The sequence below is a fragment of the Anarhichas minor genome, unplaced genomic scaffold (genome assembly GCF_050575085.1).
Source record: "Anarhichas minor isolate MPS153535 unplaced genomic scaffold, ASM5057508v1 ptg000040l, whole genome shotgun sequence".
Lineage (NCBI taxonomy): Eukaryota > Metazoa > Chordata > Actinopteri > Perciformes > Anarhichadidae > Anarhichas > Anarhichas minor.
Window position 1 is genome coordinate 11621723 of NW_027466486.1, and position 15847 is coordinate 11637569.

Below are 15847 nucleotides of genomic sequence, written 5' to 3' on the forward strand. Positions count from 1 at the left end.
GCATATTCCTGTAAACCCCTCCAAAGAGCTCTGCACACAAAAGTCTCTCAGCCTCGGCACTAATCTCTTCAAAAATGATTAGGCTATTGGCAAGCTGTCCCAACAAACATAAAATGGCAATTTCTCTTCTCTAACACCCAATTCCACCTACAGAGTGGCGAGCTGAAGGCAGCCATAGTATTTAGCTGCAGAGAGATTACGGCGGCCAGATAAGGAGAAGCCGCTGAATGGCTGAATACTTATCGTGAGTTTGCTAATGACGAAGTGTGTTATCTGCGCTGCGCTCAGCGCTCCTCCTCAGCTCCTCTCTCTCTCTCTCTCTCTCTCTCTCTCTCTCTCTCTCTCTCTCTCTCTCTGCCAGTCAAAGTGGACGGAACGATAGGTGGTAGAAATAAATTTAAAATAGTGTCAGGATCAGCGTTCCTTGTTCCTCCCAGAATGACAATTGATGGGGCTTTTGAGCTTCCCAAACGTTCTGGTTCCTCTTTTGTATTTTGCAATTGAAGACAAAAGGCTGCATTAGCAATGCTTACTGAACATGTACAGCCCATCTCATATTCAACATCACAACTGCAGCAGCAACGGTGTCAAATTGTCTCGCAATCTATTGTATCATTTCTTATTCAAGCAAAGGGTCTCCTCAATCTGAATCTTTTCAAAGACCCCATTTAAGTTACAACAGCCCCAGAAATTGACTTGGACTCCAACAAACAGACTGCATGGGCTTGCATTTACATGGTAGCATCATAAATCCAGTGCAGCTACCCAGCTATGAATAACTCATGCTGAATGTGAAATTCTGCCACAGGAAAAGCCCTGTCTGTGTCTGTGTGTGTGTGTCTGTGTCTGTGTCTGTGTGTGTGTGTGTGAGAGAGAGAGAAAGAGAGTAAGTCACATCTTATGTAACAGCCAGGACTGCATTCCCAGGCAACTTGTTAGAGGAAGCCTCAGAACTGCTCCTGGTTGCCGTAGCAACACGCTCTGAAGTTCCCATCATCCTTTGCAGCCACTGAGGAGTTCAGGACAAAATGAGAGATAATTTGATATTGTCAAACTGTTATTATTTGCAGGGCTGACGTTAAAAACAAACACACATGCCCATAAAGAATCGGATGTTTTTTTAAAGCTCCGGTGAGCAGCGGGTTCATCACTGACTGTATCCCGGCAGACGGGGGAAGGTCCACACCAGCCCCCCGTCCCCAGAGACAATCCCATCACGGAACTGATTTTAAAAACACTACAGGTCCCCTGGGCCCTGCAGGCATCCACACTCCTCAGCCTGGAGAAGACAATTGAAAACCTTTCCCCTCTAATGTAATTTCCCTCTCTACAGACCACAGCGGAGCAGAGGGTGGGGGGGGGGCCAAAAGGACTTTTGGGAGACAGAAGTGATACCGACAGTCCCCTTCAGATCCTTGTCTCTCATTCGCCGGTTTCTCCAAAGACAGCCGGGACATTAGAGGCACAAAGTCAATCAGTGCATTAAAGGATTTGCTGTGATGTTAATCAGGACAAAATCTGATTGGAGAAATTACGTTGCACTGACATTATTTGAGGGTGGGAAACAATTAGCACTGATAAGAGTGCTATGCAATCTCTTAAATGCTACAATATGCACTGTATGACTGGAAGAATTCATATACTCACAGGTTAAAATGACAATCACGTTTGTGTGCACACAGACACCCGATTAACGCCCAGCGTTGACTTGGATGGAGCAAGGTTGCATGTCGCTCTGGGGAATGAAGGTGAACCTGGACGTGTCTGATAGTAAAACGTAATTAGTGTAAGTGCCTGTTCTAGTGTTTTACTGGCCTCATTTCACAGCGGTGAAATGAAAGAAGTGCTATTGACAGTGCCCGGGGTGCACCTAAACGCATCATACAAAAAGTATTTACCACCCAAACAGCAGATACAACCACTCCGTGGAGTTCAGCTGATAAACTAGAGCGACGGGCTGTAGAAAGCTATTATGCGCTAAAGAAGTGATTCCCAAACTGGAATCTGGGGACCCCCAGGGGTCCGTGGCACTCTATCCACTAGAGTCCAATAAATGATTTGCTATGAACTGCTAAATTGCGCTGCATCATTAAAAAGTGCATATCTACAGAAGGGAATCATTTGAGCCAGTAAAACAAACATATTGTGTCCTTTACTCCCACCCACAGCTTTGGGCCAATAGAAACTCTGATATGATTGTGACACACAGCAATAAGTTTATTATTCTTAAGTTGAAGCACTAAAAGTCTGCTTCAGATAAGTATGTTTAAATATCTCTACTTATTAGGACTATGCCAGTTTTGTTACTGTTCATCTTCTGAAAGTGTTTAAGATCAATTACTTGAAATGTCGGCTATAAGTTCTGTAAGTTTAGTCCAAATGCAATTTAATAACAAATAACAAATAAAGGATTATCTCGTTAGATCTTATCTCAACATGATTCAAATTGAAAAGTTTCTATTTGTCACTATGAAACACGTCTGATGTATTGAGTTTAAAAAGTTTTAGAACACAAATAGTTCCCCAGACAGTCACTCAAACCACACCACTCTAGTGATAATTGAATGCAGCGAGAGCGCTGATTTCGTTTACCCTCAGATCCAACACAAGCAGCAGTAATGGGATGAAAGGTGATGCGGAAAACCTGGATCTAGGCTTTGAGATCAGCCAGACTGGATCGGATTCAAGGCAGCTGGCACCTGGTGTTTGAAGTGAGCGACACAGACGACAAGTGAAAGAAACACACACACACACACACACACACACACACACACACACACACACACACACGAAATAGAGAAAAACATATTGACAGCAGGCGTTGGGATTGATCGCTGACAGGCCAAACATGTCTCCCATTTTACGTTTGTATCCCTAACTTCACAAACTTTGTCTTCTTATTCCCATGGGTCTGCTTCCGCTGAATCTCATCGACAAGCCTATTTTTGAATCTCTGCGAGGCGAGCGGGTGTAAATGAATGTCAGACCGGTTGGCACACGCTTGTAGTTGCGTGTGGGAATCCGTGCGCTGTCAGATCGAGAGTGTGCACGAAGAAGAGTGGCAGGCATAGGTATGGTTAGTATTGTGAGGAACACTCTGCGTCGTAACCGGAGAGCACACAATATGACTCTCCTCTTGAGGAACACTCTTTGCTGCTGAAATGCATTGTAACTTGGCAGCAATATAATAAAAAAAAACATACAGGCAGCAATGCCTGTTTGTAAAGCCTTGTGGTTAAAAATACACCTTTGAGTATATCATTTATTCTCCATGTGTCGCAAAACAGGCTTCAGAATGAACATTTATGAACCGTTGATGAAGATTGTTTGCCAATATGTGGACTTACATCACGGCTGGGAGGCCGCGCATCTGAAGATGCGGCTGAAGTTCAACACTGCTCTCGAAAGCAATCTTTGACGTCATTATTTCTAAAGCGAGTGGAGCCACAACAGATGTCCATCCCTCCATCCCTCCATCCCTCCACCCCTCCATCCACCCACCCAGTCAAGACTCTCCTCGTTCATTTCCTCCGCGCTTCGAGCCGGAGGTCGCTTAGAAACGATGCGCGAGCACGTCACAGCCAGGACCAGAGTGTTTGTCTTTGCCGGGGGCCACGCACAGTGCACGGAGAGATGTGACGGTCGCACACAGAACAGCAGCCACCAGCTGTGTCCTCACTCGGGGGGGGGGGGGGGGGCGCCTGATCCTAGGAGGTCCGTATCTCCAGATTCCAGGCGACCAACAGTGGCCCCGTCTCATTTCAAAGGCTCTTCCCAACGGGGTTTAGACATACTGCCTTCCTACACACGTCATCATTAGCAATTTGTAGTAAAGACCAAACTGTTCATCAACTAATCGAGAAAACAACCCGCGTGTAACGTCACTGCTTCACACCAGCTGCGCGTTGTAAAATGTCCTCGTCAACAGGCAACGTTGAAAATTCAAATCAACAAGAATAATAATAGCAGAATAATTGCAGCAATCTAATACGGCCCTGGTCTCCTCTCCAGTATTTGCATCGCTGTATTTCTTGGCAGCTATTATTACCATCATTATTATTTTTTTTAATCATGCATGAACATGTGGATTTCTTTTCCGTATTTATTGGTATGGATGGAGGGAACTGCACAACATCTGGGTGGTCCGTTCCTCGACTGAAATCAATTAAAGTGCTTGCGACATCCCTCCCACTGCCATCTCCATCTCCAACAAGGCGAGCCCCGGAGGGTAACGACCGCATCGGTGCGTCACACTGCTTCCTGATTGGCCTCTAATGCTTTGTCCTTGAGGCCTGCGCTTTTGGGAATCTCCCGCATGTGATGCGTACGCACGCTGCAAATGAATGAGCCCACAACAAATTACTTCGCCGCGCAGCTTTGACGATCAGGATCCATTGAAGAGCGATTCGGGTGCAGTTTGGATGACATAGCTCTCTGACTTTGTTTTATTTTGGGAAAACAGAATTACAAAAGCGTTTTAATATTCGCAGGTGTGATTCCGTATCAACAAACGTTCAGGGAAGTCTGCGTGAGAGTACGTGATCGAAGCTGTGAGTGAGAAGAAGGTGCCGTAAAGAGAGGGTGAGATTCCGCAATGCTTGCACGAAGAAGGTACGACCACAACTCTGTCCCACTCTGTTCCGCCTCCGTACCTTTCACACAGGACAGCGAGGCGGGGTAACGCCGCAACAGTCCCGCCTCGAACAGGCCGCGTGAAAGGGGCAGCGGAGGATACGTGAGGAGAATTAGCATACGACAAGTTGAGACAAGGCGAAGCATGCAGCAAAGCCCTGCTCGTGATGGCTTAACGCTGCTGTGCATGAATTAACTGGGAATATATGAAACATGCTGTGAATCTGTTTAACTCAATGGTCAATTTAATAAGATTTAATACCTAATTATCTTTCCCTTGTCAGACTTCAATGCCGCCTAAACGTGAACAATGAGAGGTGTGCGATTTAATTGATGCTGGTGTCCTCGTTCAGCACTCCGCTAATGCCATGGGTTTTGTCAATCTGATAAAGGCAATAGATAATAACCCATTACCTTGAGTTATTAATGTTGTGTACTCTGGTGAAGCATCACTCACTAAGTCCTATTGGGCCGCTTAGTGCAAAACTTGATCACAAACCGATTAGGGCGAGTTGAGGTATGCGTTTGTAAACACTGGCTGTGGCTCCATTATGTTTACAGGAGGGAAGGTCCACAGAGCTGCAGTATATGAGGATATAAAGTGAAATGGTACTGGGACTAATGAAAGCGTTTAAGGGCTTTCACATCAGCTTGACGAGATACTTTACGGTCACCGGAGAAGTGTAGAGAGAGTCAACAGCAAGGGTCAGTATGTCATGACCTCATCTGCTGCTGTTCCTCTTGATTCCCCTCTTAACAACATGAACTTGTTCCTGCCTGAGGAGGGAAATCTGCACTCTGAGCTCTCCTAAAGTTGTCCCAATGTTGTGATGTAACGGATCACCAGTAAAGTGGTAGATGGCAAACTGGCACACTGGCATTTAAGTTGCATCTCACGTCCTCATTTGCAGAAAACGATTTAACAGGAGGTGAAACTCATGAAATCAATGTTGCGGTGTGAAGTTAACTCCGCTTGCTCACAGAAGAATGCTGCATGGTGTTCAGCTGTTGCACCTCAGACGCTGAGCAGTGTGAGGGAGATTTATTATTTTTTTTTACCAGTATAGAGATGTCTTCTGTGTTCCAGAGAGAAATACCACAGGTCACATTACCTGTGCAGAGGTGCCGTCACGGCCGACAGTGATGGATGGTTTGGTTTTTTGAATGAACGTTAAGTGGGGGCCGGCTGTCACAGCGTGCAGTGTGTTAGAATGACCCCCAAATTAAGTAGCTTGTGTGCACTTCAGGAGAGCTCAACGGGAGTGACCCTGCTGCTACAAAATGGGCATATTTTAAAAAATGGAACTCCTGCCTGAATTCTTTTGATTTCACAAAAATGCAAAACAGGCTTAATTCCACCTCCATGTGTTTCGTGACTTTTAACCCGAGACCTCTTGGCCGCAAGTGATGCGACTGTAAGAGCAAGTAGGCAACAGGGTGTGCTGCGTTTTAGCAAAAGACATGTGACGGAGGGCCATGAGCCACGGCATGCATCCATCATCCACGGCTCCACAGCACAGCTTCCTGCCACGGAGATTAACCTAACGTGACCTCCACTGAGGCCGGGTGAAGAACACATGTTTCCTCGGGGCCACATCAGACCCCGGCATTGTGTCGTTATGAGGACCCTTTGAGGAAGTGGGGGCCTTCAGGGTGAGGACACAGTACACACTATTAACCCCTCTGATCTTGGATTATTGCCACATCAGACTGATGCTGGTTATCACACACAGACCCCACCAAAAGGGCCGGCTATTACGTCCCGAGGTTAGCTTGCCGAAGGAGGTGCAGTGATTGAACACAGTTGGGGACAACAAAAGGCTGCACTCGTTCCTCTTTTCAGACGCACAGAGTGAATTTCACCGGACAAAAGAAACCAAATTTGAAGCAATCACTGCGACACTTTTTGACGGGATTCACATCGCCATCGGAGGATCCTCAAACCTACTACCCCCTGTAGTTAACGATGGAATCTCTGAGCAGTCTCACCAATAAATCATTTCCAAGCGAAACACTTCTCCTTGTGTGGGAAGAGAAATCATTTGTGAGTGAATCAGCCTCAGTCATGGACGACGACGGGGAGGGAAAAGTAGAGTAGGGAGCAGCCCAAAACTCACAGAAGTGCAGTTTTGTCATAATTGTTGCAGGAAATAATGACAGTCCCTTCCGGCAGTTCATGCTGTGAGTATTGTTCCTCTCTGCCTTGTTTATGTTCTTTGAGGGAGTGTTTCCTCTTGAAAACGAGGATGGGGGGGGGGGGGGAGTTGTGTTTATTTTTAGCAATGAAAAGTGTGTCTCCAGCTGCAGGGCTGCACGCAGGCATGTCTGTCGTGAATGGGAATGAGCGTTAAATATTTGTGTTGAAAGTGCTCCCTGCGTTTAATAAGATGCACTTTTTAAATGATGTAAAAAAAAAGAAAGAAAACGCTGCGTCTTAGAAGTTTGAAAAGCTGGCAAGGAGGCTCATCAGACACAGAGCGCCATGATCAAAAGAAAATTAGAGACCGCAGTCAGTTATTGACCTGAATTATTACGGAAGGTTTAATACTGCAGGATCCAGTTTTGTCATAGCGATAATGGCAATGGTGTTCTCCTCCATCATTAAATCTTCCCGAGCTAAACTTTTGGTCCTCTGAGCATATGTGTGTGATGTCGCCGCCACTATTTAGCCCGACTGGAGGCAATGAACTCTGGGCCGCTGGGAAATCTGTCTGACTTGCTCAACTCATTTTGTGTTCACCTGAGTTGCTCTGAGGTTAATAGCTAATAGAAGGTGCAGACAGAGTGGTCGCTGAAGTACTATATCCCAAGTTCCCACATAGCGGGATGTGCATGTGCCCAAAACACATCGTTATTAAAAAGTGTATTTGGCGCATTACTGGCGATATTATGGGTTTTCACACGAGCTGTGAGGTTTGTCTACTGTCATTAGGAGAAGCAGGGTAGAGAGGGAAGAAAATAAGCCTTATTTCCCGCTGGCTGACATGCTTTCGAGAATCCAAAGTCTTTTCCCAGTGCTACTGAGCCAAATATCTGGCTAAATGAAGAGGCTGCAGAGCATGATAATGTGATTTTGGTGCAGGCGCGTGAACTAGAGAGGAAAAACACAGAGTGAGAGGGAGTGTTTGGCAATGAGACCAGCACATCCTTGACTCGAGTAAAAAAAAAAAAAATAGCCTGAATGTTGAACTGTAGGATGCTTGCTGTATTCATTATCGCCGACGTCGTGGTGATTCAGTGTCACTGAAAGACTTACTGTCTGTCATAGGGCACAGAGGACTGAGTCTGTCTGTTACGTAAAGAGATTGTGCTTCTCTGTGACCTCAAGCTGTTTGAGTTTATCAAGTTGTAAAACAATGCACCACAATAAACTGATGAGCACTATGTCATCCAGCCACGGCCCTGCTTGTTTCATGAGCTGCTCTGCCAGCGCAATGTCAAATGTCGACGCCGTCAATTCAGTTTTCAAACGGAGAGAGTTGGCGTGTACACAGAAAACGCTGGTGAAAAGCAGACAGCTGATGCGGGAGGAAATGCTCAAGAGGTGGAACATTTTTGTGGGAATTCAGACGGTTGAAAATAGGAGTGTTGGTGATGACGGTCGCCATCAGTCTCATGCTCCTCTCGAATCCATTCTTCTGAGTTCTCTGAGACGATACGCAGCAACAGTGTGCTCGCTATCTATGGCCCTGTCTGATGCTTGGCTGGCCATGCGATGCCTCTGCGGAGACTTCATAAAAAAAGAAAAAAAAGAAAAGTGCAGCAATGAACTTTGATTGTAATCAAAAACCAATACAGGGCTTAAATACGGAGGCTTTGCGGTGCTCTGTAATCACTAGCATCTCTAAGGTGCCATTGCGATGGAGAGCGGTGATTCATTTCTGCGGGGCTCCATACGCATGAGACCCCTTGATCATATAGGCCAGGGCTGACTAAAGAGAGAGAGAGAGAGAGAGAGAGAGAGAGAGAAAGAGAGAGAGAGAGAGAGAGAGAGAGAGAGAGCAGAATCATGATGTGAAATGATGACATTGGTGGTTCAGTAGGGAGTTTGTTCGTACAGTAATTGGTTCTCGTCGCTGAAAAATCTGAAGAGTTCATGCCTGACTGGGTGGAACAAACTGGAGAGAAATTCCCACCTTTGCCCCTGAGTGTGTGTGTGTGTGTGTGTGTGTGTGTGTGTGTGTGTGTGTGTGTGTGTGTGTGTGTGTGTGTGTGTGTGTGTTTGAAAGAGTAAGGGGAACAGAGAGAAAGAGGTGGTGAAGGAGAAAGATAGCGAGAGGCTCCCAGAGGCCAGGTTTGGGGTTTAAATAAGCAGCTCTGAAAGAAGCGGCGCCCGGAGGGAGAAGACCTCAGCATTGATGACCACAGCAGTGTGAGGCAGTGGACACACTCTTATTAAGAAGAGGACAAAGGGAGGACGCATTGGAAGAGAAAGAGAGAGAAGTACTTAAGATAAAAAATTACCTGGCCGATTTATTTTTGCCAGTCTCAGTATACTGCACACTTTAGTGGATGTTGTAACGTTTTCTAGGTTTAGACGGTGGTGATATATTCAGCAGCAATCAGAAGAGTTGTTAACGGCCATTTTTGAGTGACATAATGCATTAATGCAGTTAACAAACTGTGTCAATGAGGGAAATGAGAGAAAGAGAGTAAGAGAAAGAAGAGGGAAAAGAGTCAGACGGACAAGAGAGTGTACAAAAGTACTGGTGCCCCATTAGAGGACTTTCCTACCGGAATCCAAATGTTAACGGTCTATTACAGTTCCATTTTTACAATGGTTCAAATAAATGTTTTCAGATTGGTCATATTACTTGAATCAAGTATTCTCTGTGTGAATGCTTCATCCTGTTTATTTGCCCTGAATCAAGAAAATGGACTGAATTCAAAACTTTACGTGTGTTATGTAGAAACATAACGTGGTTCTCTTCTGCCATGGCCCTTCTCAGAAGACAAGGTCATGCCCCTTGTGTATACTGTAAAATGTTTTTAAAAAAAAGCTAAATATAGTTAACTCAAGAGCAAGATAGACTTTGTCACATTTCAAACATGCTTTTGTGTTTGCTTACTGAGCATCACCTATTTTTCCGCCAAAAGTTTGCCCATCTTGTGGACGACGTGTCGCTCTGTCTGAATAAATCTTGCAAATCTGAACTTGGCCTCACAAGCATCAGATCACACTTGTTCCGGTAATCGTTCCGCCATGAATTTGTGCAGAATATCCTGAGATACGGTGGTTTTATATCCAACTGTCTATTCTCATACTGGCAACTAATCCAAAGTGAAAGCATGTCATATTTATTCCCTTCCATTGCTAATGCCCATCCAAATGATCAAGTGGAGTGTTTGGCATTTAACTGCCATCATGAAATGGGACCTGAATGATTTCTGCACCAGGAGCAAAAGTGATGACCCCCCCACAGTCAAATTTGCCTTTGGGAGCTTTCATAGTAATGAGACTGTTTGCATGCCGATGGTCAGTTGATCTTGTTATCACCCCCAGAGTCCAATAAAACCACATGAGCTACAGCGAAGTTAGAGGCAGCAATGAATTCAAAAGTATCACTCTCGTTTTATTGACCGCATTCCGCCTCAGAACATGAAGCTCATGGGTGATAACGATACCAATATTTGGAGATGTATTCATCAGTGAGTCATCTCGCTGAAAGAAAACAAGTATTGCATTTTTGTTTTGCCTACAAGCTCTCGCTGTGTGTTTTTAAATGAGTCATAAATGGGAGCATTCGCAAAAAAAGCCCATCCAAGACATTCCCCCTCTGAGTTGGTTCAAACTTTCCACACTGTCTCTGCTGCTCATCCGTCTTTTTGCCTGGAGGGACGTCAAGCTTCCCCCCGTGCTATCCCAGGATTCTCTGAGCCAAGCTGCTCTGTATGCGCTCCCCCTGCAGCCATTACAGCCCAACCTGGACAGCTCCTCACAGAGAGTCGAGGCTCCTACTCCCACCTGCAGCCTGATTGGGAGTGCTGGGGTTTCTCATTTCTCACATTGCGGAAACAGAAAATGGTGATCGCAGTAGTCAGAAACTGAACTTGCACTTGACTCTCGCGATATCACAAGATCACACGAGAGCCATCTTGTCGGGCTTCTAGTTTGTGTCCGAACAACAGTGGTTCTCCCGACTCGCTTTGGCTAAAGTTTGACTGACAGAGGATTCACCCATCCCCCTGCGATGGATTTTTTTGGAAAGCGACTTCCATTTTTCCAAACAGTTTCCAATGGCGGCTTCTCAGACGGTTCGTTGTAACCCACCATCTGGCGCATCAGGTCAGAAAGAAACCACCTCTGATTCAAACTTCTCTCAGCAGCTCTCTCTCTGGTCAGGGGTCTGTATCGTTGCCTTCTCATTACTCTAGCCACTGGGTTTGGTGTTCCTGGTGACTCGGGGACAGATTGATGGCAGCAGAGTGAGAGAAAGAGAGAGGTGTTCCATTTCAATCTGCAGAACGGATATATCCCCTCCATTTTCACATGCCTGCACTCAAATTGAAGCTAGATTAGATGACATGTAATATCTGAGGGCAGTGCCAGCTATCTGCCACAACTTTCTTCATCATGTTGGCCTGAAAAGATTCTACATGTCGCATACCTAACTAAAAGGGTCTCCCTGAGCCATCAAATGTAATGAAGGGTAATATTAACTATACAAAATAGCAAAGCGGGGGACTAAAACGTCAGAAAAGTGTGTGTTGAGTGACATTAAGTGGTGGTTTTGTGGCTCTGTGTGTGTGTGTGTTTGTGTCCGCGACTCGAAAGAGAATAAGGGCTCAAGAAAGCTGAGAGCGCAACTTTGGTTACTTGATGATAAGCTCCAAAAATTGACTGCCTGCTGCACTTTTCCATGCTGCCTGGAAAAGGAAGAAAAACAAGACTCACAGTTTAAATAGCATGGTTTCCTAATCCCACTTCACTGTGCAGCTGTAGGCAATCTTCAGATGTTATATTTTCTTCTCACTCTCTCTCTCACATGGCTGTCAGTGACATAAAGCTGCTGCTTTGCCATCCTCTCAAACACTAAGCCTCTGGTACGTAGCGTAGCGGCTGGGAACTGCGCTGCAACCCCATGTTGCACTATTGGCCGTCAGGGTGCGTGGCTACTGTGTGTACAGTATGGTGCCTGCAGCACAGCCAGGTCTGCTGGCAAAGGCCGGTGAAGCTGCAGCCCAAGACCTGAGCTGAGAGACATGACGTGTCAGACTCAGGGCCAAAGGTCACTGAATATGCCAACTCAAGCATCGACAGCATAAATTGCAGCTTTGTGAGGTTTCAACACACAGTACTAACATGGATAGCTAAAGATACTTAAGCTCTTACAGTTCCTCTATGGAGCACTCAGTGGCCGTTGGAATTAAAGTGACGCTACAAACTATTTTTTAGTGCCAACATACAGACATTTCTCCAATCGTTCCCAGTACGAGTGACTTTAAAAAGCATCTTACATCTTTCAGTAGATTACCAGAAATCACATATGGAAGCTGTCGGAGCACAGAGTGCATTATTATGGCTGCTGAGCCTCTGTGTTGTATAATGCACAGCATCAGTACTCCCCTCACACCTACCAACAACCTCCTCTATATTGGACACTGACCTTGGCTAGCGGTCTGGCACGCATTCCTCTTCGTCTAGCCAACATACAATGTAAATGGGTTTCTGAAAATTAAAAATCCATGCTGCCCAATTCAATATAGGACCGTGTCTCTGGGCACGGGGAGGAATATGCATTAAGCGTAATGATATTACCCACAGTATCCAAGACGTCTTCCATTCTCCTGAGGAAATGACTAGATGGCTATTGAATACATACATGTACAATGCTTGAATATGGTGGGGTTGTACCAACACATTCATTCAAAAGGGTTGATGAGGGGGCACCAAGGAAATATAGAAAACATTAAAATGGCAATATATTGCCACCATGCTGACAACCTTTCACGTCAGTCATCTGTTGTCATTTCTCAATTTTTATCCGTGCACCACATCCTCCCGCTCCGATCCTGTCAGTCATATACTACTACTTTACATCTGCAAATACGTTTTGATAGAAATCTTATGCTGCCCAGATTGTATTTTATCACCAAAATGAGTAAAACGTCTGCCTAGTCGCAAAATGTTGATATTCAATGTATCAGCACAATGTTCACTGTATTACATTTGTTTTTACAACAATATCTGCTCATCCCAAGTAAAGGATGGTTACACTTTGTTATGGTTATGTTTAAGCTGGTAGCAATAAGGGAAAGATCATGGTCTCAGTTCAATACCAATAAAATAGATAGAGACCTCAAGGACAAGACTTTTTAAAATGACTTTTAAACCACATTTTTCACCAACCATGCACGATTTGCATTTGGCATAAAAATGGATGAATTCCTTTACGGTAAATAAGCCGATGAACATAATCCAGGCAGCAGTTATGTTTCCCATCAAAACACACAACACAGATTAGTAGCATATAAATGTAATTATTAAGAGGCCGGGTTGCCCACTCACCCTTCACTTTCTTCACTCTCCTTCTCTGTCCTCCTTGATGCATCCCACACACTTCACCTTCCTCTCCACCATTTATTTTCTTTCTCGCCCTCACAGCGAAGTTCAGGGTCTCGGTGACGGTTTGGTTAATGACAAAATGCTCCGTCTTACGTTCTGCTGTTGGTGAATAAATCTATCCACGCATCAGCTGAAGGACGCAGCTCTTATGACTCAAAAACAGTTGGGATTTCCTATTCTCAACATGAGTCATGCAAAATGAGACTGGCACCACATGTCAGACCTTGACCAGACTTATTTAGAATTTTCATAATAGGTTATGTATTCTCAGGGTATGGCTCTTCTTAATCATTTCACTTTTGGGGTTTGAAGTCATGGAGTTCCAGTCAAGGGGAGTCCAGTGTCTTAGACTTCTCATTAACGTTTATGGGGGGGGGGGGCTTTTTCTTTCCACTGTTCGGTGCTGTGTCTTCTTTTATATCATTGCAAATTTAGGGCACGGTCCATTTCGGCGAACAACCCAAAGAAAGCGGTAATGGATTTTTCTTCTTCTTTTATTTAAAAAACAAAACAACAATTATTTTGGCTGTCCTGCATGGAGAGTTACTACAGAAAGAAAACCAGCTGAACACAAATATTGTACAAGAGTTATTCGGTATGCTGACTGAGCAGCTGTGCCTTCAGCTTTTCAAAGTCTCATGTGTGCGAATTCTGTACTGTGTGGGGAACACTGCTGTGTGACTTATTAGTTGTAGGCGCTACAAATTACTAGTGGTGTAACGGACCATTCGATCTGTGCTCCATACGGACCCCCCCCCCCCCCCCCCAGATTAATTACATAGTTTAACGTTAACCATCACAGTGTGAAATAAAGTTTTACTGCAGTCGTTATCCACCAATATTCAGTAAAATATGCCATCAGGACATCGGCAATTATGCTTTTCTAGTCGTCGATCCTTAATAATGTTACATTGTAAGCAATTAATCCGTGTTTAATTTGACAGGCGGAGAGCTATTAACATGTAATCTCGTAAAATGTAGTGTTGGTGAGAAACTTTAATAAATACAGTTGTTTAAAGAGATGTTTTCACAGCAACATAAATAGATATTAGAGATGAATTATGACCTGTTTACACTAAGCTCTAAGCAGCTTATAATACATCATTAAAACTACTAATGACAAGATTTGTTTTAATCCATAGAAGTACAATCTTTTATTTCCTTTTTTATGAAGAAGAAAAAAATACAGATGACTATAACAAAATAAAAGGATAACATTTAGAATCTTTGATGGTTCACACTGACTTAGGAGCGTTGAAACGATTGTTTAGACAGTGGCAAAAAAAGAAGAAGACGCCTTGTAGACCAGCTGCTATAATCAAACAACAAATGGATCTGTGTCTGCTAATATGGATTATCAATGATCGGCAATTAGTATCTGCGGCAAAACCGTGGAGTATTATAATCCGTTGCAGGACTACAAATGACTCAGTAAAAGCTTCAAGGAAACGGGAATCAACACATTTATACTACACTTGGACTTTCTAACAAACACAAACTGACAAAGTCCCCTGACACCCCCCAAAATCATAAATATCTATTACGCATCATGCTGCCTCCTAAGATAGGGTCCAATAATCTTTTATGTGTTGCTGTGTGTTATTTGGTGTACATGCATTATGAGATATGGGGGTGAGGGTCCCAGCAGGACATGTTGCCCCTGGCTCAGCATTCTGAACAAAGACAAAGGGACCAGATGTGCAAATGTTGGCACATCAAACTCTTTCTATCCGTCTCCATCACACATCCTTTCTCTGTCTCTCTCGCAGGACACCAATTACCTGCAGGCAATGAGGCCTTGCTTTGCCTTGTTAATGCACAGAGCAAACACACAAACATGGAGGTGAGGGCTGAGTATTTCATTTGATTACGAACACTAGTGACAATATGATACCTCAGTTTTAATAAAGATTATTAAATGGCACTATTTTGTACATTGAAAAGTTTACTTTACTGCTCAATATCGTTATATTAACAGAGGCTAAAATGATAAAGACGTTAGCCATAATAAACCCACAAAGAAATGACCCTCTGACTCTGCAGTTCTCCTCAGCTTTACGCAGCGTTTGAGCATCTTTCAGCCATTTCTTCTGGTTTTATGGCAACTTCGCTGTTTAAGTTTACTCTCAGCTCTCCTCAGCCTCATTTCTAGGCACAGCAGGAGCTGTTTTCAGCAACAACAAAAAAACTCGGATAAATCCACTATACGCTATACCTGCACACTATAGTGGAGCATTTAGTTCCTAAAAAAACCCAGAGAATTTCCCTCGGGAGCTAAAAGGAGAGCAAATATTGGACTTTTATCAGCTGGCCAGAAATACAACTCCAAATGAAGGCTTACGTTGCACCATATTTGCTGGATGTGTAAATAAGTAACTGTTTAGCAGATCCTCTTTATGAGCTGAGAAAATATCAATGTAGATAGCTTATTCTGCTGGCCCAAAGTGGCCAATTAATGCCGCTTTTACCATGTTTTTTTCAACTTTTTTCTATTCAACAAACTATGCTACACTTTTGAAATACATGTGATTAACGTCGTCTTAACGCAAAGAGGTTATAAAAAATGCCTGCACCTCAATAAAATACAGTATATACTTAGCAAGCGTGTGTTTGAAATCAATAAATCAAGCGAATAAAAGAATAAGTATA

General features: G+C 44.1%; 1 protein-coding gene across 1 annotated transcript in view; it reads right to left on the minus strand.

Annotated features, from left to right (window-relative positions):
- dlgap2a (discs, large (Drosophila) homolog-associated protein 2a) overlaps positions 1–15847 on the minus strand; it is a 133249-nt gene that overhangs the window by 48886 nt on the left and 68516 nt on the right. Inside the window, exon 4 of the mRNA XM_076108120.1 lies at positions 8031–8037. Coding sequence (XP_075964235.1) covers positions 8031–8037 — 7 coding nt within the window. The remainder of the gene's footprint in view (positions 1–8030; positions 8038–15847) is intronic.